The following is a 26093-nucleotide window of genomic DNA, read 5'->3' as shown; positions in this document are numbered from 1 at the left end:
AACACTTTGCCTTTTCCAATGGTGATGAGTGACACAGGGATTTTTCATGCTTGTTACCTCATTTTTATACCCCAGTGAAACAGAAAGCCCTGCATTGTCAAATCTGAATAACTGTGGTCTTGCTTTAATTAATATTTATCATAAAAATACTTTTCCAGCTTGTCTTTTGTTTTTACAAAGGCAGTATCAGGTGTTCAACATTGTTTAAGGCCGAAACACTATTTAGCAAAGTGTCCCATAACATAACTGCTGTCCAGTAATTGAAAGAATAATAACGTTTAATATAAATGTTCAATTATAAATGAATTAATTTAATTATGGGCTGTTTATGCCAGTTTAATAAAATACCATCCCTCTTTTTAATCTGAGTCATTAGGACCAGGCTTTCTGAACTTGAATTGTAGCCTATAGGTAGCCTATACTTTGTCATCCTCTCCTTTCTCTCATAAAGTTTTTTTCCTCATAAAAGCAAACACCCGCACTAATTACCGGCGGGGGTTCCCGCTCTGTCAGACAACACACTGGAACAGTGTTAACAGTGGAAACATTCTTAATGAATGTGTCTTAAATGCATGTTTTTTAAGGATCGTGGGTATGTGGTTGTTTTACTGCGGCGAGAGCACTGAGCGTTACGGAATTCTCTGCAGGTGGCGAAGTGAGCAGAGAGAGCTAGGTATATAAAATGTACATGGCGATGCATGGGAACATGAAGCTGTGAAGAGAAACTATAAAGCAATAGTTACCTGTCTTGCCTGTAAAAAAAATTACGAGGTGACCATGGTGGAATCATATGTGCGTTACATATTTTCAATATTTAGTTTATTATTATCGAATATATTTAAGAAAACTCAGCATAGTTAAATAATAAATTAAAATCAGTTTTTAATTAGATAGATTGTGCTGATAAGAAAACAGCATCAATAGGCCCAATGAAGGTCATGATAGTATAGTATAATACAATATAATAATAATAGGCGAATTAATAAATAAAAATAATGATAACAATAACAGCAACAATAATAATAATAAAACACATAACAATAACCATAATAATCATAATTATAATAACCATAATAAAAATAGCCTACATGTTATTATTCCTGATTTATATTATATATTAGCATCCTTATTGTGAGCGTTAGGCTATTGATGGCTATTGCTAATTGTTGTGGGCAACCTCGAAAATAATACTGCAAAAAAAAATATATATAACAAACATCAACAATAACAAAAATGTCTATCATGTGTAGAACAAGATTGGACAATAAGTGTCTTATCCCTTTCCTTGAAATTCCAAATCCAATGCGCTTTGTTATGCTAAGTGTGCCTGACATCACCAGTGAGATCAAAGCCGTGCAGGAGTACTTATGAGTTGAGGCTGCCCAACTGCCAAGAGTCAGACACATTCAGCAGCTCGAGACACACCACACCGAAGAACCTGCGAGAGAAGAGAGCCGCTGCTGCTGGGGAGTAAACGATGCTTTCCTCTTTTTGGGATTCATTCGAATTACGAAATTGTGGATTTATACTTGTTTGTGGAAGATATTGAATTCAAAAGGATATTAGGCTACACGGAATTGATACTTAATCATCATTAAAGGTGAGGAGCAATGACATACTTTTTCATCACATGACTATCATAGTCTAAAGTTATCGATAACATGCTTATTTTTGTTGTTGTTTTAAAGCTTGTTTTAACACAAATTAGGCTATTTAAAGCTTATATTTGATCAAGTTCTACTCTTGTAGTTTGGATAGATTGTATTCAATATATTGTTGGAATAACGACTCGACAGGCCACTTCATGATGTTGAACGTGACTCAAAGTATTTGCATTTGAACTTTAACTTTTTAAAGTTTAAACTTTTTTAACATTTTATTTGCCTCGCAAAAAAAAGCTCAGACGAAAAAGCTATGACGAAGGCCTTGAGGCCGATAAGTAGAGCTTAATAAAGAACAGTGATACTAGCAAGAGCAGTGTGCGGGTTTCTCTTCCCTGCCATGTTATTCAATTGTTAACATGCACCTGCAACAAAGATAACTCAGCTGTGCAAGTGCCTTTTTGAATTGTCCTCCCGTCCCCACAGGGACTGAATAGAAGGCTTAGAAACAAGAAGACAGCTTCAAACATGCATTCATGTGGGAAATTGAAAGAGAACGATGTGGAAAAAAGTTCCACCGCTTTAGGTTGAGTGGCTGACATGGCTAATAGAGGGAATTTAATTGATATTTGTTGAAGATAATCATGGAAAAACAAATAATTTAATTGACAGTTCACCCCACACAAATCCCAATTTAAGCTCTGCATGTATAGAGAAGTTTCCCTCGCATAAACCCAATGCACTTTATGTAAACATTTAATGGGAGCTCGAGATTAATATAACTAGGCTACTAACTAGCTACCACAACTGTAGAGGTCGGGTAGTGAAATGTTAATGTCAATGTTAAAGAAATGTTAACAATGTAGAATCGGATTTTCTTCTCTAGTCTAAATGTATGGTTGATTGCTAGCGCGTATAGGCTACCACATGCGTTTTAGTTTAAATGTCCTACGTGTCTTGTTACGCTCCTGTACAGCATATAGTCCTAACCCAATTTAGATGACAACTCGAAACGGGTCTATACACTTGGATGGATCATCATTACACACATGGTTAATGATGCTTGTGAATATTTGGCCCTGGTGATAATATTGACATATGTCTTATTGTTTGTGGTTATAAGAATTATTAAGCAACTACTCTTCCCACTGTAAATATCACTACAATCAGTAGTGTTTTGTTTTATGCATAGATGTAAAGCTCTGAGATTCACATGGACAATAAAAGGCCCTATCTGATGCAGGTAATGCCATGTAGGCCTAAAATCCTTGTCTGCTGGAGGCTATAGGTTTACTGTGCTGGTTTGTTGTAGCCTTCCACTGATCATCCTAATATCTAAAATTCCTTCTGAGATTTCTCCAAAGTTAAGTATAAATTACAGTCAGTTTGTGGTTATATCCTACCTAGCCTAAGTTACATTTTAATTGCTCATTTGTAAAAACAAACAAAACAAAACATATATTTAGTGCAGAATTGGTCGTAGTTGGGCATTATTTGTGGGAGGGTAACACTTTTGGGAAGGTAACCTTTTATCAATTGTGAGAATTTTGTGATAATTTTTCAGAGAATTTTTGAGATTCTGTCAACTTTCGGGAGAGTTTATGTAATTTACATGATCAGCGTTTCCCAAAAGGCTCATTGAAATTTATGAGCAAACTCAGCAATGTTTATGTGCTGCTATAAACGTTGCTATGCTGAATATGTGTCTTGGTGTTGTTGCAGTGGGAAAGAGGATTCCATAATTAATACATTTATTGAAATAGAGTTTTAGATTTCTCTATTACTTTTACACTATATTTAAAAAAATGTGACAATAAATAAAACCAATATAGTATAGATTATCTTTTGTTTTGAATATTTGCTGTGGAATGTTGCTTTAAAGTAACTGTCCAGTGTTTCCAGATTTGTATAAATATGACCTATAATTAATGACAATATGAGTAAAATAGTTTTCCCTCCGACTTTTTTGTCATTAATTATGTTAAAATTAAGTTTTTCTGTGTGTGAATGGTGTGGGCATATTCTGGTCATTCAAAATATTCATGCAAATAGACTGCTGATAGGCCAGCTCATCCTCCTCATGAGGATGACATAATCCTCAATGAGGAAATAGAACAATATTATGTCTGGTCGAGATACAAGTTTGAGGTGTTTTTCTTCTTCTCCAATTTATGCTTTGGCCACATATATGAGTATAGGAGGAGTCAACAACATTATTTGGATATGAGTTAACAGAATATTAACTTTAAAATGTGAGATTCTCACTGGAGGTGCATTTTAATGGTGCATTTTTCTATTCCACCAAACAGGGCATAGAGGGTGAGACGGTGCCATGACAGTTGACTTGTGATTGCATCTAGAAGAGCCTAGAAGCCAACATTCACCTGCATTACCGTCATCTCTAAGTTGGAACATTATCATCATGAAGAAAATGTCTAACACCCTCCCGCTCTGTCTGCTTAGCATTCTGCTGTTGTCCCAGATCTGCTCCGGTATCAAATGGCTGTAAGGACCTTTTCTTTCCTTATTTTTGTGTCTGCATTTTTCCTTTATTGTGCACAATGTTGTACAGAAGATGGGGCTCTCCTAATCCTTCTCATGTTTTACTTTATTGCTTCTTAAACTGTTATAGAAAATAACAGAATATAATTTAACTTTATTGTCCATCTGAAGATGACATTTTTTGCCATATTGTCTATGTGGGTAAAAAGAAAGACAGGTTGTGTGTTTTAGTTTGAGTACTGAGATTAAATGAGGTTCTCAATTTGTTGCCTGGTGAATGTTAATAAGAAGATTTTAACTGGAATTAGAGATTGGAAAATTAATGCTCTACAGCGGGGATGGGCAACTGGCGGATCAATTTCCAAAATTGAAAAAAAATAAAATAAATGTATAATAATATATATACACTACATGACCAAAAGTATGTGGACACCTGCTCGTTGAATTAATATGGAGTTGGTCAGCATAGCCAGGCACTAAAATAGAACTAAGTTCTGCAAGTCCCACCTCTCCCATCTCCTCATTGGTTTTTAGGAGCATATATCCATGTGGGTGATTGAAAGATGAACTGAGGTCTACACTCCAGTCCAGTCAGTGGTGGTAATGCACCTTAAAGTTTCCAACCGCCATATAGTCCAAAGAAGAAGCCTGAACGAGGATATATTAGAAACAAACTTGGTTTACCCTCAGAGTTCGTTTAGATATTTCAACCTGTGTGTCCTGATCGTGTCTGGTGTGGGTGGACAAAATTAACATGCACATTGAAGCACGTGCGCGCCCGGTCTAGTCAGAATGTTATGCTGAAACAGGAAAGAGCCTTCCCCAAACTGTTGCCACAAAGCACTCACCGGTCCCGTTTTGTGAGCTTGTGTGGCGTACCACTTTACAGCTGAGCCATTGTTGCTCCTAGACGTTTCCACTTCATAATAACAGCACTTACATTTGACCAGGGAAAGGTGGCATCCTATGACTTTTGCCACGTTGAAAGTCACTGAGCTCTTCAGTAAGGCCATTCTAATGCCAATGTTTGTCTGTGAATATTACATGGCTGTGTGCTCGATTTTATACACCTGTCAGCAACGGGTGTGTCTGAAATAACCAAATCCACTAATTTGAAGGGGTGTCGACATACTTTTGTATATATATACTGTACCAGTCAAAAGTTTTGGCACACCTACTCATTCCATGGTTTTTCTTGATCAAAACTATGAAATAACACATATGGAATCATGTAATAACCAAAAAAGTGTTAAAACAATTCAAAATATATTTTATATTTGAGATTCTTCAAACCCTTTGCTTTGATGACAGCTTTGCACACTCTTCTTAAGTGATTTTGGTACATATTTGTATTCTGTTCATAGATGAATGGCCATTTTAAGCCTGCACATGATTTGGAATGGTTATTTAGCATCTGTAGCATCTGAAACCTATATGAGTAAGTTGTTAATATTTCTCTAGGCTATAACCGTTGAGCAGAAAATGTGCCTCAGAGAGAGAGAGAGAGAGTGAGATTGGGGATTGCATGACATTGTACTAAATCCTATCGTAGAAAGGGTCTCTCCCAGCCTTGATATTGCTACAGGGCCTGGATGTGAACCAGATGGGACCATAAACACTTGTGAGCGCTGGGTTACTAGGAGCACAGGGGTGTCGCAGTTTACCATTAGGCATGGAGTGGCCGCCCTTTCCTCCTAATCCCAAACAGGCCAAGGTGCATGAGGCATTGGCTGGTTCTCACAGAACTCTCTCTCCCTCGCAGTGCTCCAGGAAGACATAGAAAACAAAGATCAGGAACTGACTGACTGACCAGGTTCTCTGGTGGATTTTCTATGAACTAATCTTCTATTCAGTCTATGTGAAAACAAAGTATGTGTGCCCCCTTTTAGATTTCCATATTCAGATGACTTATGTCAGAGTAAAGTCTCGGGTGGAATAAAATCCTTTAAACCAATGAAGAATGTAAATGATGATAGATTAATAGATGTAGCGCCGTCAGATTTGGCTTTTTGCCTATGATGAATAAATTGTTTGGCATGTTCTGGAACCTCCTCTAGTGAACTGAATCAGGAGAATAACCTGATGCCAAGCTGTGGTCTATTATGTTTTACCTGTTCGTGACTTTTTGAGAGATTTCCATGGGCATTTCCATTGTATCTCCTAAATGGTTCAAATGCCAAAAATGTTCCCCATTCCAAACAGCTCTCATTGTGTTTGAATGGTTGAAAACATGTGGCTCAGTATATGGCACAAGTAATAAAATGACATTGTATTGGCTTTTGCATGTCTGTTTCTGTTCCAGGGCCCTATCACACACACCTGTGTCCTTACACATCAACCAGACCCACCACTGCAAGCTGCTGCCGGGCCTGGTGTCCTCACAAGCCCAGCTGTGTCGGAGCAACCTGGAGCTCATGCAGACCATCATCGCTGCAGCTCGCGAGGTCAAGAAGACCTGCCAGAAGACCTTCGCTGACATGCGCTGGAACTGTTCCTCTATTGAAATCCCCAGTGACTCCTCGAGGTATCGACCGGACCTTGACAGAGGTAGGCCTAGGTCACAATCTATTATTTATGGTGTTTAGAACTAGGCGTAAGATACGGAAATCAACTCCAGAATACTGGAGTAAACTATGTGAAGATCTTTTGACTGAAATGGTGGTGTGAGATCCATTGTGCTCGGTGTGCGAACTATACGCTTTTTTCAAACAAACTAGGAGTGATCTTCTCTGACCAAATGATTAGCACAGCAGAAACTCTGTGTCCTTGGTGGGATTCAAAAATCGAACCTAAGTGTCGCTGGAGATTATTTACAAGAGAGAGTTTAAAGCTTTAATTATCGTCCTTGGTGGTCTTTTGTGCTCTGAGGGCAGAGCTCACTGTGACAAGCAAAGGATACCATTCTTCTTTGTGTCCCCTTGAAAGAAAGAAAATCCTCCCCTATCACCCTACCCACTCACCTCCATAATATCTGTGCTACAAAGTTATTCTCTTTAAATTCCAAGTACTTGATGTGGTTGTCTTCATAGCTTAGATACAGATAATCTTCAAACGTATCTGTAACTTGTGACACTTTGTCTTTTGTGTGTATTTAGTATTTTTTTGTTATAATATTTTATGTACACTTTATGTACACACTTTCCCTGTATTTCCTTCTTGCCAGGTCGCCCCTCACAAATGAGGTTTTAACCTCAATGGATCTTAACTGGTTAAATAAAGGTTCATTTAAAAAATAAAAATAGTAGTGCCTTTTCTGTTGCACAATAGATTCCACTATGTAAGAGATAGCATTGAGTTGGATAGTGACTATTATAAGGGATCTAGATATCTTTTTTGTGGCATCTCATCCTTCGCAGTTTTAAATCCTTTTTACGGCATACATTACCTAAACGCATCTGTCTTTCTATAGTAAAGCATGATGTGAAATATTGCCAGCGATCTCTGCGGAACATACTTCTTATGAATAGGCAGGCTCTTAGTTGCTCCCTTCAGTACAAAGCATTAGTAATGTGCCTACATTTTTTCTATCGATCCTCATTTCATTAAATGCACACTCCTTGCAGTGTTTTGAGAGTCTTTCCGTGTTCTGGACTTGTACCTTGATGGGTTCATTTCCATTGCCAAAAAGATCTTTGCTGAGCCAGACAGAACCAATGCCAGTTCCAGTTTTACTGAGTTTGGGTGAAGATGTAAAAACCCCACAACAAAGAGCTGGCTTCTAATCAAAGGTTTAGTGAGATAGCTCCACGATGATGCGCCTCAGGAGAAGACAGGCTCCATCTGTCAACTGTTAGACCAGTCGTAAGAAGCCCCTGGCAGACTCTAGACGAATGCTCTTCCTCATACGGGGATGTCTTTGATGGCCTGAATGTTTCTTTCTTCCTGTCTCCTACCTCCATCATCCAGCATTGACATATATGCCATCTGTGTGTACACACTTCATTACCTATACACTGAGTGTACGAAACATTAGGAACACCTTCCTAATATTAAGTTGCACCCCCCTTGGCCTCAGAACAGCCTCAGTTCATCAGGGGGATGGACTCTACAAGGCGTCGAAAGTGTTCCACAGGAATGCTGGCCCATGTTGACTCCAATGCTTCTCACAGTTGTGTCAAGTTGGCTGGGTGTGCTTTGGGTGGTGGACCATTCTTGATACACACGGGAAACTGTTGATTTGAAAAACCCAGCAGCGGTTCAGTTCCTGACACACTCAAACCGGTACTCTGTTTAAAGGCACTCTGAATGACACACATACACAATCTATATCTCAATTGTCTGAAGGCTTAAAAATCATTCTTTAACCTGTCTCCTCCCCTTCATCTACATTGATTGAAGTGGATTTTACAAGTGATATCAATAAGGGATCATAGCTTTCACCTGGATTCACCTGGTCAGTCTGTCATGGAAAGAGCATGTTCCTAATGTTTTGTCCACTCGCTTTATAACATCCATATTATTCACTCTGGCTGTATAACCATATATGTCTAGTGACTTTGTCATGTTACCCTCACTAAGGGTACAGGTTAGGGTTAAATGAAGGTTACATGAATGAAAAACAATAACAGTTAATCTACAGAAGTCAGTTCCCTCACTTACAAGGATTTGTCTTGTTGTTCTCAACAGGCACAAGGGAGTCAGCGTTCGTGTACGCCCTGTCCGCGGCAGCCATCAGCCACACCATCGCGCGGGCGTGCACATCAGGGGACCTGCGGCTGTGTTCATGTGGCCCCATCCCCGGAGAGATCCCTGAGCCAGGCTACCGCTGGGGTGGCTGTGCAGACAACCTGCACTACGGCCTGGTCATGGGCTCCAAGTTCTCTGACGCCCCCATGAAGATGAAGAAGGCAGGCTCCCACGCCAACAAGCTGATGCACCTGCACAACAGTGAAGTGGGGAGACAGGTAGTTAGTTACACATTCAGATCACGGATATACTCACTGTTTATGCTAATCAGATATAGTAGTAGTAGTATTAGTGGTAGTGGTAGTGGTAGTGGTAGTAGTAGTAGTAGAAGTAGGGGTAGTGGTAGTGGTAGTAGTAGTGGTGGTAGTGGTAGTGGTAGTAATGGTAGTAGTGGTAGAAGTAGTGGTAGTAGTGGTATTAGTGGTAGTGGTAGTAGTGTTAGTGGTAGTGGTGGTGGTGGTAGTGGTAGTGGTAGTGGTAGTGGTAGTGGTAGTGGTAGTGGTAGTAGTGGTAGTGGTAGTGGTAGTGGTAGTAGTAGTGGTGGTAGTAGTGTTGGTAGTGGTAGTGGTAGTAATGGTAGTAGTGGTAGAAGTAGTGGTAGTAGTGGTAGTGGTAGTAATGGTAGTAATGGTAGTAGTGGTAGAAGTAGTGGTAGTAGTGGTAGTGGTATTAGTGGTAGTGGCAGTAGTGTTAGTGGTAGTGGTGGTGGTGGTGGTGGTGGTGGTAGTTGGAGTAGTGATAGTGGTTTTAGTTGTAGTGGTGGTAGTGTTAGCGGTGGTAGTGGTAGTGGTAGTAATAGTAGTAGTAGTAGTAGTAGTAACAGCAGTCTGGATTGAAAGAGGGATATATGAATATACGGGTGGACATATGAGTAGGGCTCTGGCGGTCAGGCCATTTTGTCAACAGGTGATGGTAAAGAAAATAACTGCTGTCTCACACTAATTTACCGTTAATGATAAACACATTTAGCATCTCCTGGCTTCCACGCATAGCCTACAAGCCACTGATGCAGACCTTGTGAACTTTTACATTTGAAAAAGTCTAATAAATCCATGTAATAAATCCATTATTTATTTTAGACAGGTCTAAAGAAACATTATATGAAAAAAATGTAGTCTATTCCAGAAGAACAGAGTAGCATACTCTGAGTTGTCCTTATGTTAGGCCCTAATATGGATATGCCATATGGCTATGGGCTACACGCAGGTTTGAATCCCCGAGCTGACACGGTACAAATCTGTCGTTCTGCCCCTGAACAAGGCAGTTAACCCACTGTTCATAGGCCGTCATTGAAAATAAGAATTTGTGTTCTTAACTGAAAATGCCTAGTTAAATAAAGGTCAAATAAAACATTTTGCAGACAAGATTTGCTTAGAATTCCGTGCCATTATTTTATTTTATAGTATGAAGAATACATTTGAACATAGCTGAATAAAATAGAGAGGAAATATTTTCTCCAAACGATTTGAGGGAATGTGCACATGTGGCTATTCTGTGTTGAGTGGTTCACAAAGAAACAGGTTCTACTATATGCTTCATTTAGAGTTATTTATGTAACTTTAGTTGTGATACAAATGTTGGGCTATATGTTTTGATTTTTAATACATTCTAAGGCTGCATGATGCGACTCTAATGATGATTTGAAAAATATTGCATGAAAGGCATAAGCTCTGCTTTGTTTTTTTCCGCAGGCTGTACACACTTTATCAGTCTCTTATTCACAATTTGACAAGCACTTGATAATGCCTCGAATTTCCCGGCTCTATCCATGCCTTTTGCGGCCAATGTGCTCTTGGGCTGAATATGATAATTATAATTCCTTTCTTCCACCTCTCACTCACATGGCTCTCCATCACGTGGCCATGATTTCTCACAGGCTACAAGTGAAGACAGACACATGCGGGACACAGCTGCATGCGTCCTTATACAATTCCCAGGCGCATATCAAAGATATTGGAAGAACTGTCCACATTTATTTTTTGTCAGCCAACAAGATGAGTAGGCCTAATGAACAGCAGAAGCACTAGCCTATGTCAATCTACTATCCCCCATAGTACAAACGTTGACCTATTCTATTCAGTGTGATATATAAATATTCCAAATATAGTCTGAGATAGTTGTGGGATGCAAATTAATTTGGGATCCAAATTAATACAACCACTACCGTCAAAAAAACTGTTTTAAGCAATGAGCCTGATGCAACAGATGAGAATGTTTAGCTTAAAATGTTGATAAACTATTAGGCTATTTCTTAACATTATAAGCTCAGCAATTCTCACACTGCAGTAGGCTATAAGCGCGAATGTTCCATTAGCAGGAAAACACCATTCTCAAAAGTGACCACAAATGTGATAATGTATGTATTTATTTTATTATAAAGGTGCATTTTTATGGTGAAAGTTATCTTCCCCAAACTTGAAACTCACCCGCTGCGTACGTATTCCATTTAGGCTCTACACCCGTTATAAAGCGGATTAATGTGCTTTATTTTAAGAAGTTATTTGGCCACTTTACTTGTGATACCAACCTTATCGAAATATATAGGCATATGGGCTAGGCTACATGTAGTGTGCGACTATGATTTGAAAAAGTCTCAAAAAAATGTATGCGCTGCTTGCCTTCATTCACACGTGATAATATATAATTCATAAGTGATAGGCTAACATTGTCACCCATCACACTATTCTTGATTTAATCTTGTCTTTACATATACTAAATAATATATGTGTGAAATTTGTTTTGATTTAGAATGGACCATTATCATGCACCTGTCTCGAAACAGGGGCTGCAGAAAAAAATACATGTCATCTTTGCACTTACTGTAAATAGAGAATGGAGGACGCTTTTCACGTGGTTCATTTTCATGCCAGCCAGGTAGGCTCTACTCCTGTTGTAAAGATAAGCAATGTGCTTAATACTAGGAAAGTAGAGAAATAAATATAGTATGCCATACCTATAGAAAGCTGATAGGATCCTCCTCTTTTTAATAAAAATGTTGCTCAACATGAGCTAATGGGCTCTAATGAAGAGTTTGATTAGATTTTCGATCACATTTGCATTGATGTCAGAGTGATAAGAGGGAAAATAGAGTGCGGAGTACCAGGCAGTTAGCAAGTTTGGTAGGCTACTAATGACCATCAGCAGCATCAGAGCTTGGAAAAGCCAAGTTACCCTGACTAAACGGTCAGGTGGAATTGGACTGCCGTCATGACTCCTGACCAGCGGTGTGGTGGTAATACGGTCACCGTAACAGCCCTACATATGAGCATGTACATTTATAACTCTTGTAATTTATAATGCCTTTGGAGAATATTTTACGTATTTTCTGCCATAGCATCAGCCTCAGTAGTAACAGTGTTTGACATTCACATCCTCTATTTCTCCCCCAGGCCCTGAGGGATGCGCTGGTGATGAAATGTAAGTGTCATGGTGTGTCTGGCTCTTGCTCCATACGGACCTGCTGGAGAGGCCTGCAGGACCTGAAGGATATCGCCATGGACCTGAAGACCAAGTACCTGTCAGCCACCAAGGTGGTGCACAGACCCATGGGTACGCGCAAGCAGCTGGTCCCCAAGGACATCGACATCAGGCCCGTTAGGGAGAACGAGCTGGTTTACTTGCAGAGCTCCCCAGACTTCTGCGCCAAGAACGACAAGCTCGGCTCCATTGGCACCCAGGACAGGTGAGACTGTTACAGTGTGTGTGTGTGTGTGTGTGTGTGTGTGTGTGTGTGTGTGTGTGTGTGTGTGTGTGTGTGTGTGTGTGTGTGTGCCTTATGTTCATAAAAGCAGGGTGTGATGGGTGGCACAGTGTGGAAGTATATACCGTATAAAATCAGAGGTCCTCTTTTGCAAAACTCTAGATACTCAGTTTACTGGCCTGGCTCTGTCTGGACCAATCCTGTTTGTTTTCTCAAGCGGGTAGTTTGTCCAGGATGTTGATTTAATTAGCTACCACCCACTCTGGTGGCAGACACCATTTTGTTTTAAGAATCTCTGACAAAGAAAGTGGTCCCGGAGATTAGCCTGTCTGTGGTATGTCTGAGCACGTGTCCCTGACATGACCGTTGTGACTTGGGCCCTTGTGTTGCAATCAGGCAAGGGTGAGTAATGCGGTTATTCTTAGGGCCTGAGTGCATTCAGCTGATATCGATATGAGAGGTAATGGTCCCCAAAGATAGAATAAGACTCTCTATTCATCTGAAGTGTTTTATTAGGAATTAGAAACTGGTTGGTCCGAGCCCTGAATGCTGATTGGCTGACAGCCGTGATATACCAGACCATATTCCACAGGTATGACAAAACATTTATTTATACTACTCTAATTACGTTGGTAACCAGTTTATAATAGCAATAAGGCACCTCGGGGGTTTGTGGTAAGTGGCCAATATACCACAGCTAAGGCCTGTATCCAGGCACTCCGCGTTGAGTCATGCGTAAGAACAGCCGTGGCCATATACCACACCCCCTCAGGCTTTATTGCTTAAATATATGCTGCATGTTGTTGGTCTGACAACTGTGAGAACTTAGCGGAAAGTAACGGACATTTTCTTTGTCTGAGGTAAGGGCCAGATATAGAGAGAGGTCTGGCCACCACCCTTCTACAAAAATGTGCTAGCCATCTTTGGCAGCCTAGTGGATTTTCTGCCTTTCGCATGGGTATCCATTTTAGCAGCATATTCCTGAATCTCTGCTATTTGGTTTTGGACTGCAGAAGACGTATTACAAATGTAAAAAAGGAGTAGGGTTTTGTGGTCTGCAGCTCTTGGAGCTGGAAATGCAGACTAACATATGTGGACCATTGAAACCAGTTAATGCAAATGTGTCTTTACTGTTCCTGGAGCCAGCTATAGTCCAAATGTCAAGTGTCATGTGCCTAGCCCTGAGCTACTGAGCAGCAGGCCACTTAACAGATACTGTAACCTGAAGACATATTGCGCGTCCTTTATGCCGAGTCTTAAGGCACCACCAGCCAAATCAAATCAAATCAAATGTATTTATATAGCCCTTCGTACATCAGCTGATATCTCAAAGTGCTCAAAGTGCTGTACAGAAACCCAGCCTAAAACCCCAAACAGCAAGCAATGCAGGTGTAGAAGCACGGTGGCAAAACTCCCTAGAAAGGCCAAAACCTAGGAAGAAACCTAGAGAGGAACCAGGCTATGTAGGGTGGCCAGTCCTCTTCTGGCTGTGCCAGGTGGAGATTGTAACAGAACATGGCCAAGATGTTCAAATGTTCATAAATGACCAGCATGGTCAAATAATAATAATCACAGGCAGAACAGTTGAAACTGGAGCAGCAGCACGGCCAGGTGGACTGGGGACAGCAAGGAGTCATCATGTCAGGTAGTCCTGTGGCATGGTCCTAGGGCTCAGGTCCTCGGAGAGAGAGAAAGAAAGAGAGAAAGAGAGAATTAGAGAGAGCATACTTAAATTCACACAGGACACCGGATAGGACAGGAGAAGTACTCCAGATATAACAAACTGACCCTAGCCCCCCGACACATAAACTACTGCAGCATAGATACTGGAGGATGAGACAGGAGGGGTCAGGAGACACTGTGGCCCCATCCAATGACACCCCCGGACAGGGCCAAACAGGAAGGATATAACCCCACCCACTTTGCCAAATCACAGCCCCCACACCACTAGAGGGATATCTTCAACCACCAACTTACCATCCTGAGACAAGGCTGAGTATAGCCCACAAAGATCTCCACCACGGCACAACCCAAGGGGGGGGGGTGCCAACCCAGACAGGAAGATCACATCAGTGACTCAACCCACTCAAGTGACGCACCCCTCCTAGGGACGGTATGAAAGAGCCCTAGTAAGCCAGTGACTCAGCCCCTGTAATAGGGTTAGAGGCAGAGAATCCCAGTGGAAATAGGGGAACCGGCCAGGCAGAGACAGCAAGGGCGGTTCGTTGCTCCAGAGCCTTTCCGTTCACCGTCACACTCCTGGGCCAGACTACACTCAATCATATGACCCACTGAAGAGATGAGTCTTCAGTAAAGACTTAAAGGTTGAGACCGAGTTTGCGTCTCTCACATGGGTAGGCAGACCATTCCATAAAAATGGAGCTCTATAGGAGAATTCTAGGGACAATTAGGAGGCCTGCGTCTTGTAGCGTACATGTAGGTATGTACGGCAGGACCAAATCAGAGAGATAGGTAGGAGCAAGCCCATGTAATGCTTTGTAGGTTAGCAGTAAAACCTTGAAATCAGCCCTTGCCTTGACAGGAAGCCAGTGTAGGGAGGCTAGCACTGGAGTAATATGATCCAATTATTTGGTTCTAGTCAGGATTCTCGCAGCCGTATTTAGCACTAACTGACGTTTATTTAGTGCTTTATCCGGGTAGCCGGAAAGTTGAGCATTGCAGTAGTCTAAACTAGAAGTGACAAAAGCATGGATTAAGTTTTCTGCATCATTTTTGGATAGAACGTTTCTGATTTTTGCAATGTTACGTAGAAGGAAAAAAGCTGTCATTGAAACAGTCTTGATATGTTCTTCAAAAGAGAGATCCGGGTCCAGAGTAACGCCGAGTTCCTTCACAGTTTTATTTGAGACGACTGTACAACCATTAAGATTAATTGTCAGATTCAACAGAAGATCTCTTTGTTTCTTGGGACCTAGAACAAGCATCTCTGTTTTGTCCGAGTTTAAAAGTAAAAGAAAGAAAGAAAGTTTGCAGCCATCCACTTCCTTATGTCTGAAACACATGCTTGTAGCGAGGGCAATTTTGGGGCTTCACCATGTTTCATTGAAATGTACAGCTGTGTGTCATCCGCATAGACAGATGGTATCAAAAGCAGCACTAAGGTCTAGGAGCACGAGGACAGATGCAGAGCCTCGGTCTCATGCCATTAAAAGGTAATTTACCACCTTCACAAGTGCAGGCTCAGTGCTATGATGGGGTCTAAAACCAGACTGAAGCATTTTGTATACATTGTTTGTCTTCAGGAAGGTAGTAAGTTGCTGCTGATACTTTTTTTTACATTTTCTGGGTCAAGGTTTGGCTTTTTCAAGAGATGCTTTATTACTGCCACTTTTAGGGAGTTTGGTACACATCCGGTGGATAGAGAGCCGTTTATTATGTTCAACATAGGAGGGCCAAGCACAGGAAGCAGCTCTTTCAGTAGTTTAGTTGGAATAGGGTCCAGTATGCAGCTTGAAGGTTAAGAGGCCATGATTATTTTCATCATTGTGTCAAGAGATATAGTACTAAAACACCTGAGTGTCTCTCTTGATCCTAGGTCCTGGCAGGGGTGTGCAGACTCAGGAAAACTGAGCTTTGAAGGAATACGCAGATTTAAAGAGGAGTCCGTCATTTGTTTTCTAATAATCATGATCTTTTCCTCAAAGAAATTCATGAATTTATTACTGCTGAAGTGAAAGCCATCCTCTCTTGGGGAATGCTGCTTTTTAGTTCGCTTTGTGACCGTATCAAAAAGGAATTTCGGATTGTTCTTATTTTCCTCAATTAAGTTGGAAAAATAGGATGATCGAGCAGCAGTAAGGGCTCTTCGATACTGCACGGTACTGTCTTTCCAAGCTAGTCGGAAGACTTCCAGTTTGGTGTGACGCCATTTCCGTTCCAATTTTCTGGAAGCTTGCTTCAGAGCTCGGGTATTTTCTGTATAGCAGAGAGCTAGTTTCTTATGAGAAATGTTTTTAGTTTTTAGGGGTGCAACTGCATCTAGGGTATTGCGCAAGGTTAAATTGAGTTCCTCAGTTAGGTGGTTAACTGATTTTTGTCCTCTGGCGTCCTTGGGTAGACAGAGGGAGTCTGGAAGGACATCAAGGAATCTTTGTGTTGTCTTTGAATTTATAGCATGACTTTTGATGTTCCTTGGTTGGGGTCTGAGCAGATTATTTGTTGCAATTGCAAACATAGAAAATGGTGGTCCGATAGTCCAGGATTATGAGGAAAAACATTAAGATCCACAACATTTATTCCATTGGACAAAACTAGGTCCAGAGTATGACTGTGATAGTGAGTAGGTCCAGAGACATGTTGGACAAAACCCACTGAGTCGATGATGGCTCCGAAAGCCTTTTGGAGTGGGTCTGTGGACTTTTCCATGTGAATATTAAAGTCACCAAAGATTAGAATATTATCTGCTATGACTACAAGGTCCGATAGGAATTCAGGAAACTCAATGAGGAACGCTGTATATGGCCCAGGAGGCCTGTAAACAGTAGCTATAAAAAGTGATTGAGTAGGCTGCATAGATTTCATGACTAGAAGCTCAAAAGACGATGCACGGGGGATATGGTCACTCGTGTAGCCAGGAGGTGAGGCCTCATTTAGCACAGTAAATTCGTCAGGCTTAAGCCATGTTTCAGTCAGGCCAATCACATCAAGATTATGATCAGTGATTAGTTAATTGACTATAATTGTCTTTGAAGTAAGGGATCTAACATTAAGTTGCCCTATTTTGAGATGTGAGGTATCATGATCTCTTTCAATAATGACAGGAATGAAGGAGGTCTTTATCCTAGTGAGATAAAGTGAGATCCCACCGCCATGTTTAGTTTTGCCCAACCTGTGTCGAGGCACAGACACGGTCTCAATGGGGATAGCTGAGCTGACTACACTGACTGGCTAACAGCCTGCTGCCAGGCCTGCACCCTATTTCATTGTGGAGCTAGAGGAGTTAGAGCCCTGTCTATGTTGGTAGATAAGATGAGAGCACCCCTCCAGCTAGGATGGAGTCCGTCACTCCTCATCAGGTCAGGCTTGGTCCTGTTTGTGGGTGAGTCCCAGAAAGAGGGCCAATTATCTACAAATTCTATCTTTTGGGAGGGGCAGAAAACAGCTTTCAACCAGCGATTGAGTTGTGAGACTGCTGTAGAGCTCATCACTCCCCCTAACTGGAAGGGGGCCAGAGACAATTACTCGATGCCGACACATCTTTCTAGCTGATTTACACGCTGAAGCCATGTTGCGCTTGGTGATCTCTGACTGTTTCATCGTAACATAGTTGGTGCCGACGTGGATAACAATATCTCTATACTCTCTACACTTGCCAGTTTTAGCTTTAGTCAGCACCATCTTCAGATTAGCCTTAATTAACGTCGGTAGCCCTGCCCCCTGGTAAACAGTGTATGATCGCTGGATGATTTGTTTTAAGTCTAATACTGCGGGTAATGGAGTCGCCAATCACTAGAGTTTTCAATTTGTCAGAGCTAATGGTGGGAAGCTTCGGCGTCTCAGACCCCGTAACGGGAGGAGTAGAGACAAGAGAAGGCTCGGCCTCTGACTCCTGCAATCGTTGGTGGCAGTCTGCAAGGGGACGTGTGACACTGATGTGCCGTGTGGTGTGTGCTTCCAAGAGGGTCCCAGAGGTCTAGGGATGTTTTAACCGCCCTACCCCACACCTCCTCCTCGCCATCACATGGCCTCATCACAGCATCATACTCCTCACCCACACGATCCCTAGACACTCCACAAGAGCTAGTGGGATACCCTGACGGAGCCATGTTCAGTGGTGCACACTTCAGGATGGCCTTATCTGTGTTTACTCTTCAAGTGAATTCTAATCTCACTACTCCTCGCCATGGATAGCTTTGACCCCATTGACAGTTGTGTAAAGTACTTAAGTATAAATACTTTAAAGTACTATTTAAGTAGTTTACTATTTATATTTTTTACTACTTTTACTTCGCTTAAGAAAATATTGTACTTTTTTCTCCATACATTGTCCTTGACACCAAAAAGTACTCGTTACATTTTGAACGCTTAGCAGGACAAATAGTCAAAATAGTCAAATTCACGCACTTATCAACCGGACATCCCTGGTCATCCCTACTGCCTTTGATCTGGTGGACTCACTAAACACACATGCTTCATTTGTAAATTATGTCTGAATGTTGGAGTGTGCCCGTGGCTTTCCGTAAAAAAGAAGAAAAAAAAGAACATGTGCCTTCTGTTTTGCTTAATATTAGGAATTTGAAATGATTTATACTTTTACCTTTGATACTTAAATATATTTTAAACCAAATACTTAGACTTTTATTCAAGTAGAATTTTACTGGGTGACTTTTACTTTTACTTGAGTCACTTTCTATTAAGGTATCTCTTAAGTATGACCGTTGGGTACTTTTTCCCCGACTGCCCTTTGATAATACCTGGAGTGGAGTAGCAGCAAACTTGAAGCCTACTCAGTTAGGGACAGAAATGTTGGACGCCTCTTCTGTAGAAAGCTGTCTTTTACAAGTGTCCTATAGTGATGTTGTTTGTGGGATTAGAATGTGTTCTGTAATAATAGGAAATGCATAACAAGTTACATTTCAATAATATCCCCGGAGCTGAGGGATGATCGGTGTCTCAAATGCAACAAGCACTGTGGGTCTTGCGTGTGACGGCACCATCGAAGGATGTGTTTTAATTCAGAATGAGATTAGTAGCTCTGACGGTGAGTGACAGCTATGTGAGAATGATGTGGAGTTAACAGACTGTGCTGTCCTTTTGATCCATTAACTTGCACCAGATAGGACAGATTTTCCCTGACAAAACAAATCTGTGTAGAGCAATTGTTAACTGTTCCATCCCAAAGGCCATTATTGTAAGGATGGGAGAGCATAATATACAAGGAAATTCTCAAAGCTGCTAATGAGAACCTTGACGACCTTGAACCTAGCCGGGGGGAATTCCGGTGGGGTGCCCCCACCCAGGCAGTGGCAGTGCTGGCAACAGTAGCCGCAGTAACACATGGGGAGGGAGTCACACTCGGACATTCAGAGAGGGGGCATATTATTGTGGCCATGGTGGCACAAAATCAAAGGTCTGACTGCACGGAGAGATGCTTAGAATATGATCACTACGGGGGAACATGTTGTGGGTGTTTCAGGGGAAAGGAGTATATCTGACCTCCATCACCTAGGACCTGACAATGGTTAATCCCCATTTCTTTGCTCAGTTTTGCAGGCCTTCTCATACTACTTTGGAGGTATGCTTGGGGTCATTGTTCATTTGGAAGACCCATTTGCGACCAAGCTTTAACTTCCTGACTGATGTCTTGAGATGTCGCTTCAATATATCCACATAATCATCTTTGCTCATGTTGCCATCTATTTTGTGAAGTGCACCAGTCCCTCCTGCAGCAATGCACCCCCACAACATGATGCTGCCAACGGTTGGGATGGTGTTCTTCGGCTTGCAAGCCTCCACCTTTTTTCCTCCAAACATAATGATGGTCATTATGGCCAAACAGTTCCATTTTTGTTTCATCAGAGGACCAGAGGACATTTCTCCAAAAAGTACGATCTTTGCCCCCATGTGCAGTTGCAAACCACAGTCTGGCTTTTTTATGCTGGTTTTGGAGCAGTGGCTTCTTCCTTGCTGAACTGCCTTTGAGGTTATGTCGATATAAGACTCGTTTTACTGTGGATATAGATACTTTTTTTACTTGTTTCCTCCAGCATCTTCACAAGGTCCTTTGCTGTTGTTCTACGATTGATTTGCACTTTTTGCACCAAAGTACGTTCATCTCTAGGAGACAGAACGTGTCTCCTTCCTGAGCGGTATGACGGCTGTGTGGTCCCATGGTGTTTATACTTGCGTACTATTGTTTGTACAGATGACCGTTGTACCTCCAGGCGTTTGGAAATTGCTCCCAAGGATGAACCAGACTTGTGGAAGTCTACAATTTATTTTTCTGAGGTCTTGGTTGATTTCTTTTGATTTTCCCATGATGTCAAGCAGAGTCACTGAGTTTGAAGGTAGGGCTTGAAATACATCCACAGGTACACCTCCAATTGACTGAAATGATGTCAAGTAGCTTATCAGTTGCATCTAAAGCCATGACATAATTTTCTGGAATTTTCCAAGTTATTTAAAGGCACAGTTCACGTAGTGTATGTTAACTTCTGACCCACTGGAATTGTGATAAATAAATAACCTGTCTGCAAACAATTGTTGGAAGAATTACTTGTGTCATGCACAAAGTAGATATCCTAACCAACTTGCCAAACTATAGTTTGTTAACAAGAATTGTGTGGAGTGGTTGAAAAACTAGATTTAATGACTCCAAGCTAAGTGTATGTAAACTTCCGACTTCAACTGTATGTGTCTATGTATGAATGTTTACATATATATATATATATATATATATATATATATATATATATATATATATATATATATATATATTTGGGTATGTATGTGTATGTACTGTATGTACTGTATGTATGTATATGGATATATATATTTACCCAAAAAGTGATATAGGGGATTGGAAATGATTTAGACAATTACATTGATGGAAGCAACAATCTATCCTCAATATTAAAGCTGATCCACCCCCTAAAAATAAACAAAAAAGAAAAAGGTAAAAAGAAAATAAATAAAGGAGTCTGTCCTACGTATTCCAATGGCTCACCATCCCTCCCTCCTTCCCTCCTCCCTCCCTACCCACCACCCCTTCCCTCCTTTTCCCTCTGTGTCAGCAGCCTTCAGCCATCCTCTTAGTGTCTCTGTCTCCCACCACGCTGGCCATTAACACTCTGCTATTATAAATCAATGCAATTATGTGGAGAGGGTTAAATAGAGGGAGGGCTCCCCTGTGTATTCACTCTGATTTATGATAGAGCTATTTTCTGCTCACTTAAGATGCCCCTGGGCTTAAGAAATTAAAGGGTCCCAAGCAAAGCATCTGCTGCCCTCAGACAAAACACGTGGGAGAATGTTTGGGTGAATGCACAATAAGCATTTGTCAAGCTCTCCCTTTTAAATACATTTGTGAGGCTTGGGTTGGACTTTTTGGGGTTGATATTTGAGAGAGGAACTATTCTAAGATCAATGGGGTTTTTTGAGCGGGGAATTCATTGGAGAGACCATGTGTATCTGTGTGTGTGTGTGTGCGTGCGTGTGTGTAAATATGTTAGGGACCTTGAGGGCTTTCCATTGGCCAAAATGTATTACCGGTGTATAGAATGGTTTGTTTCTCTGTCATTTGTTTTGGGGCAGACAGTGTCATTTATGGATGCAAAAAAGGATTAAACATAATTTTAACTTGCTCTCTCTGTCCATTCCAGGCAGTGCAACAAGACGTCCATCGGCAGCGACAGCTGCGACCTGATGTGCTGTGGGCGAGGCTACAACCCCTACACAGAGAAGCTGGTGGAACGCTGCCACTGCAAGTACCACTGGTGCTGCTATGTCACATGTAAGAAGTGTGAGAGGATTGTGGAGAGATACGTCTGCAAATGAGTCCATGTTGTCTACTTCATCCATCCAGTCTCTGAACTGGGGCACAGATAACCAAAGCACTACGTTTCCAAGATGGCTTACTTTTGTCTTAAGCTTTAGCATGTATATTTTGACAAGAAACAGTTTATTTTTGTTCATAATTCTTTATTAAACTCTGACCCACAAGCTGGACTAAAAAGTGAAACATTTTTACGAATGTGGACAAATGGGTGTTGTGACAATGCCTATCGGTTTACGTGAAGACCACCGTCCTCAAGGGTTTTTTCTTTCCTTACACTTTCCTTACACTTGCTGTACTTGGATATCAAAAGTCTATTTTCATATACCTTTATTAAAATAAATGATATTGGATGTTTGTTTTTTTGTACTTCTGGTCACGCTCTGATGTTAACGTTCACAGTTTCCACGGAGTTCAAAGGCTTCTGAAGGATCCATATTTTTTATTGCTCAAATGATACTTGTTTTTTCAAGAGAGAAAGACACGCAAAGAAAGAGAGGAAAAAGGTACAAAACACACAAAGGGAACTTCAAGTACTTTCAGTCATGGAACTTTTTTAGTAACTGGTGTTGAACTGTGGACACTTGAACTCGAATGGGGACTCGCCAGCAGACAGAAAGTTCTGTGTGCATCCTCAGAAAAAGGAAAAATAACTCCCAGTGTTAGAAACAAGCACATCATCCCTATAATGTCTGACATGCAGGTAGTCCAAAGCCTAACGCTCAGAGCATGTGAACAGAACACATCGGTCTCATATAATCCTGTGTTATTATGAACCACTCTTGAGTGGATGTACATACTGTCTTTTTGTATGCTGAATTAAATAATATTTATAAACTAATTAAAGCATTTTTACCAAGCTCGTAAAAAATTTCCCAAGACCGCACATTATCAGCATCATCATCATCATGGTGAAAAACTTGTTGGTCATTTAGAAAAAACTTGTCAAGAGAACTCCATAATCTCGCAAGTTGATGTTTTTGGAATAGACTAGCTATATTTCTTCCCCTCGAAGCATTACTGTTTTAATCTCCAAGTGTTAAGAAAATAAAAATTTCACACAATCATCTGTGAACCTATGATAAATGAACACACTTGTGATGTGTTGTAGTGTTTCATCTCAAGGCCAATTGGGATCAACCTCTCAATTACAAAATACCTGGGAAACTGTTTGTTTGGACATTCCTCACTGTCACAAAGACCATTGTAAGAAAGCTTTAATTCTATCACAGGTTTAGCCTAACGCTCATATGAATTAGGTGAGATCTTGGAAGTGGTTAAACCTCCAATTAAAAAACAAAATAAATCTAATTTATTTGAATACAAAGGGTTAGGTTGTTACTAAAAGGAAGTATTACCCTCTGACCAAACCTTGTGTTGCCTTGTGGTTCTCATGATTCTTAACAGACACAAATAGCTAGTGAGGGCTTGAAGCTAAGCATCTTGGCCAATGCTGTGCTCTGACACATTGAGGCTCCAACCTGCACAAGCCGAACATAATGTACCACTATTGACCTAGCCTGCCCATGGGGGCACAGATGCTGCCAACACAGCTACAGCAATATAGAACAGCAGGGGAAGTATGTTTAATAGAACGCAATCATTGGTACATGAGCTTTTTGGAGGCCTTTTATGAGCTCGGTTTGTGTTTGCAGCGGTCAATAGCTGCTAACAAATTGTTTGATAGGCATGCTTTAACTGATTAAAGTCTTTCTATTTGAGGAATTATGAGAAATTGACAGCGGAGTGGATTCCAGATACACTGGCGTGTTTGAGTGGTAAGGCGAAAGTAGCCGACTGTAAACGGAAGTTGACAGTAAAGTCAGGGGAGGTACAAATGCACCGACAGCAAGTTGGACAACTTCTGCTGTTTCTAGGAAACGTTACAATGGGAGACATGGCAGGGTAGCCTAGTAGTTAGAGCGGTGGACGAGCAACTAGAAGGTTGCAAGTTCAAACCCCCCAGCCGAAAAGGTACAAATCTGTTGTTCTGCCCCTGAACAGGCAGTTAACCCACTGTTCCTAGGCTGTCATTGAAAATAAGAATTTGTTCTTAACTGACTTGCCTAGTTAAATAAAGGAAAAATTGAAATTGCCTTTGTTATTTTCGATGAAGGTGATGTTATCAAAATTACACTTCTACCCAAAGCTAAACATGATCATCATGTTCTAAAGAATTCATATTTTGATGATAGGGAAATAAGATACCATGCCAAGCTCTTTCTAACATTCACAGGACTTGTTTTGTATTTTTGTGATGGTTTTCTCATAATATTAGCAGGTAGTGAGTGCACAGGCTGCTAGAATGAGAACATACAGAGCCCTCTGTAATTATTGGCACAGTGAACCATTTTGTCTTCTTTTGGTTCTGTACTACAGCACTTTAGATTTGAAATTATACGGCGATGAGGTTAAAGTGCAGACTGTCAGCTTTAATTTCAGGTTATTTTCATCCATATCGGGTCAACCGTTTAGGAATTACAGCAAAGCTATCAACAAGGCAAGGGGTGAATACATTGAAGTGTCTGAAATATAAAATATTTGTTTGAGACTTTTTGGTTACTACATGATTCCAAATGTGTTATTTCATAGTTTTGACGTCTTCATTACTATTCTACAATGTAGAAAATAGTAAAAAATAAAGAAAAACCCTTGAATGACTAGGTGTGTCCAAACCTTTGACTAACACGCAATGATTGCATCAAGCTTGTGACACTACAAATTTGTTGGATGCATTTGCTGTTTGTTTTGGTTGTGTTTCAGATTATTTTGTGCCCAATAGAAATGAATAGTAAATAATGTATTGTGTCACTTTGGAATCATTTACATTGTAAATAAGAATAGCATATGTTTCTAATCATGTACATTAATGTGGATTCTAGCATGATTACGGATAGTCTTGAAATGAATCGTCAATAATGATGAGTGAGAAAGTTACAGAAGCACAAATATCATACCCACCAAAAAATGCTAGCCTCCCCTGTTACTTGCCATTACTTCATGCCTTGTACCTTCCTCATTATTATTTGTGATTGTGCAACATGGAATTATAACAGATGTGATTAAATGGAGTCCACAAAGATTATTCCTGTATGGTAATTGATTGCATGTCATCATCACTATAGACTGCAGTGAATTTCTTTAATTCTCAACCTTTATGTTGCTTTTGTCAGTAAGCATGTAAAGAACAGCATTTTATTCAATCACATGAATGACAAAGCACTCAGGGTAAGTTACTGGGTAAAAAACATGACAATAATTATACTACACACGACACACTACATGTACATCAGTTCACATAAGTTACAGGGTAAACAATATGCCAAGTAATATGCCAAGCACTCAAATGCACTTGGTATTGAACCCACGACTGTTGTCTGGGGTACTTCAAATCAAATCTAGTATAATTTAATGTAAACAACAGGTGTGGTCTAACAGTGAAATGCTTACTTACAGGCCCTTCCCAACAATGCAGAGACAAAGAAAGTAGAGAAATAATAGAACAATAAAACACATAACAATAACGTAATAGTAGATACACAATGAGTAACGATAACTTGGCATTATACAAGGGGTACCAGTACAGAGTCGATATGCAGTGATACGAGGTAATTGAGTTATATATGTACATATAACTAGGAATAAAGTGACAGATAGTAAACAGAAGCAGCAGCGAATGTGATGAGTCAAAATAGTTTGTGCAAAAAAAGTCAATGCAGATAGTCCTGGTAGCTATTTGGTTAATTTAGCAGTCTTATGCCTTGGGGGTAGAAGCTGTTCAGGGTTTGGTTAATTTAGCAGTCTTATGCCTTGGGGGTAGCTGTTCAGAGTCCTGTTGGTTCCAAACTTGGTGCATCGGTACCGCTTGCCATGTGGTAGCAGAGAGAATAGTCTAGGTGGCTGGAGTCTTTCACAATTTTTAGGGCCTTCCTCTGACACTGCCTGGTATAGATGTTCTGGATGGCAGGGAGTTCAGCCCCAGTGATGAACTGGGCTGTACGCAATACTCTCTGTAGCGCCTTGTGGTCAGATGCTAAGTGGTTGCCATACCAAGCGGTGATGCACCCAGTCAAGGTACTCTCAATGGGGC

At 40.8% G+C, this 26093-nt stretch overlaps 1 protein-coding gene across 1 annotated transcript; it reads left to right on the top strand.

Annotated features, from left to right (window-relative positions):
* The first annotated feature begins 1384 nt into the window (after window positions 1–1384).
* On the top strand, window positions 1385–25085 carry LOC118390102 (protein Wnt-11-like). The gene is made up of 6 exons (XM_035780326.2): window positions 1385–1600; window positions 3911–4106; window positions 6406–6650; window positions 8730–9007; window positions 12179–12471; window positions 21831–25085. The coding sequence occupies exons 2-6, from the start codon at window positions 4024–4026 to the stop codon at window positions 22003–22005; spliced, it is 1074 nt and encodes a 357-aa protein (XP_035636219.1). The 5' UTR covers window positions 1385–1600; window positions 3911–4023; the 3' UTR covers window positions 22006–25085.
* Window positions 25086–26093: the final 1008 nt, after the last annotated feature.

Source organism: Oncorhynchus keta, chromosome 11, assembly GCF_023373465.1.
Source record: "Oncorhynchus keta strain PuntledgeMale-10-30-2019 chromosome 11, Oket_V2, whole genome shotgun sequence".
NCBI classification, from domain to species: domain Eukaryota; kingdom Metazoa; phylum Chordata; class Actinopteri; order Salmoniformes; family Salmonidae; genus Oncorhynchus; species Oncorhynchus keta.
Note: the sequence above shows the minus strand (reverse complement) of the source record. Positions and strands in the feature narration are given on the sequence as shown.

Coding starts and splice junctions, on each gene's coding strand:
- LOC118390102 (XM_035780326.2), top strand. CDS start 4,024: ATGAAGAAAATGTCTAACACCCTCCCGCTCTGTCTGCTTAGCATTCTG. Junction 6,651..8,729: donor TCGACCGGACCTTGACAGAG/GTAGGCCTAGGT, acceptor TGTTCTCAACAG/GCACAAGGGAGTCAGCGTTC. Junction 9,008..12,178: donor ACAGTGAAGTGGGGAGACAG/GTAGTTAGTTAC, acceptor TTTCTCCCCCAG/GCCCTGAGGGATGCGCTGGT.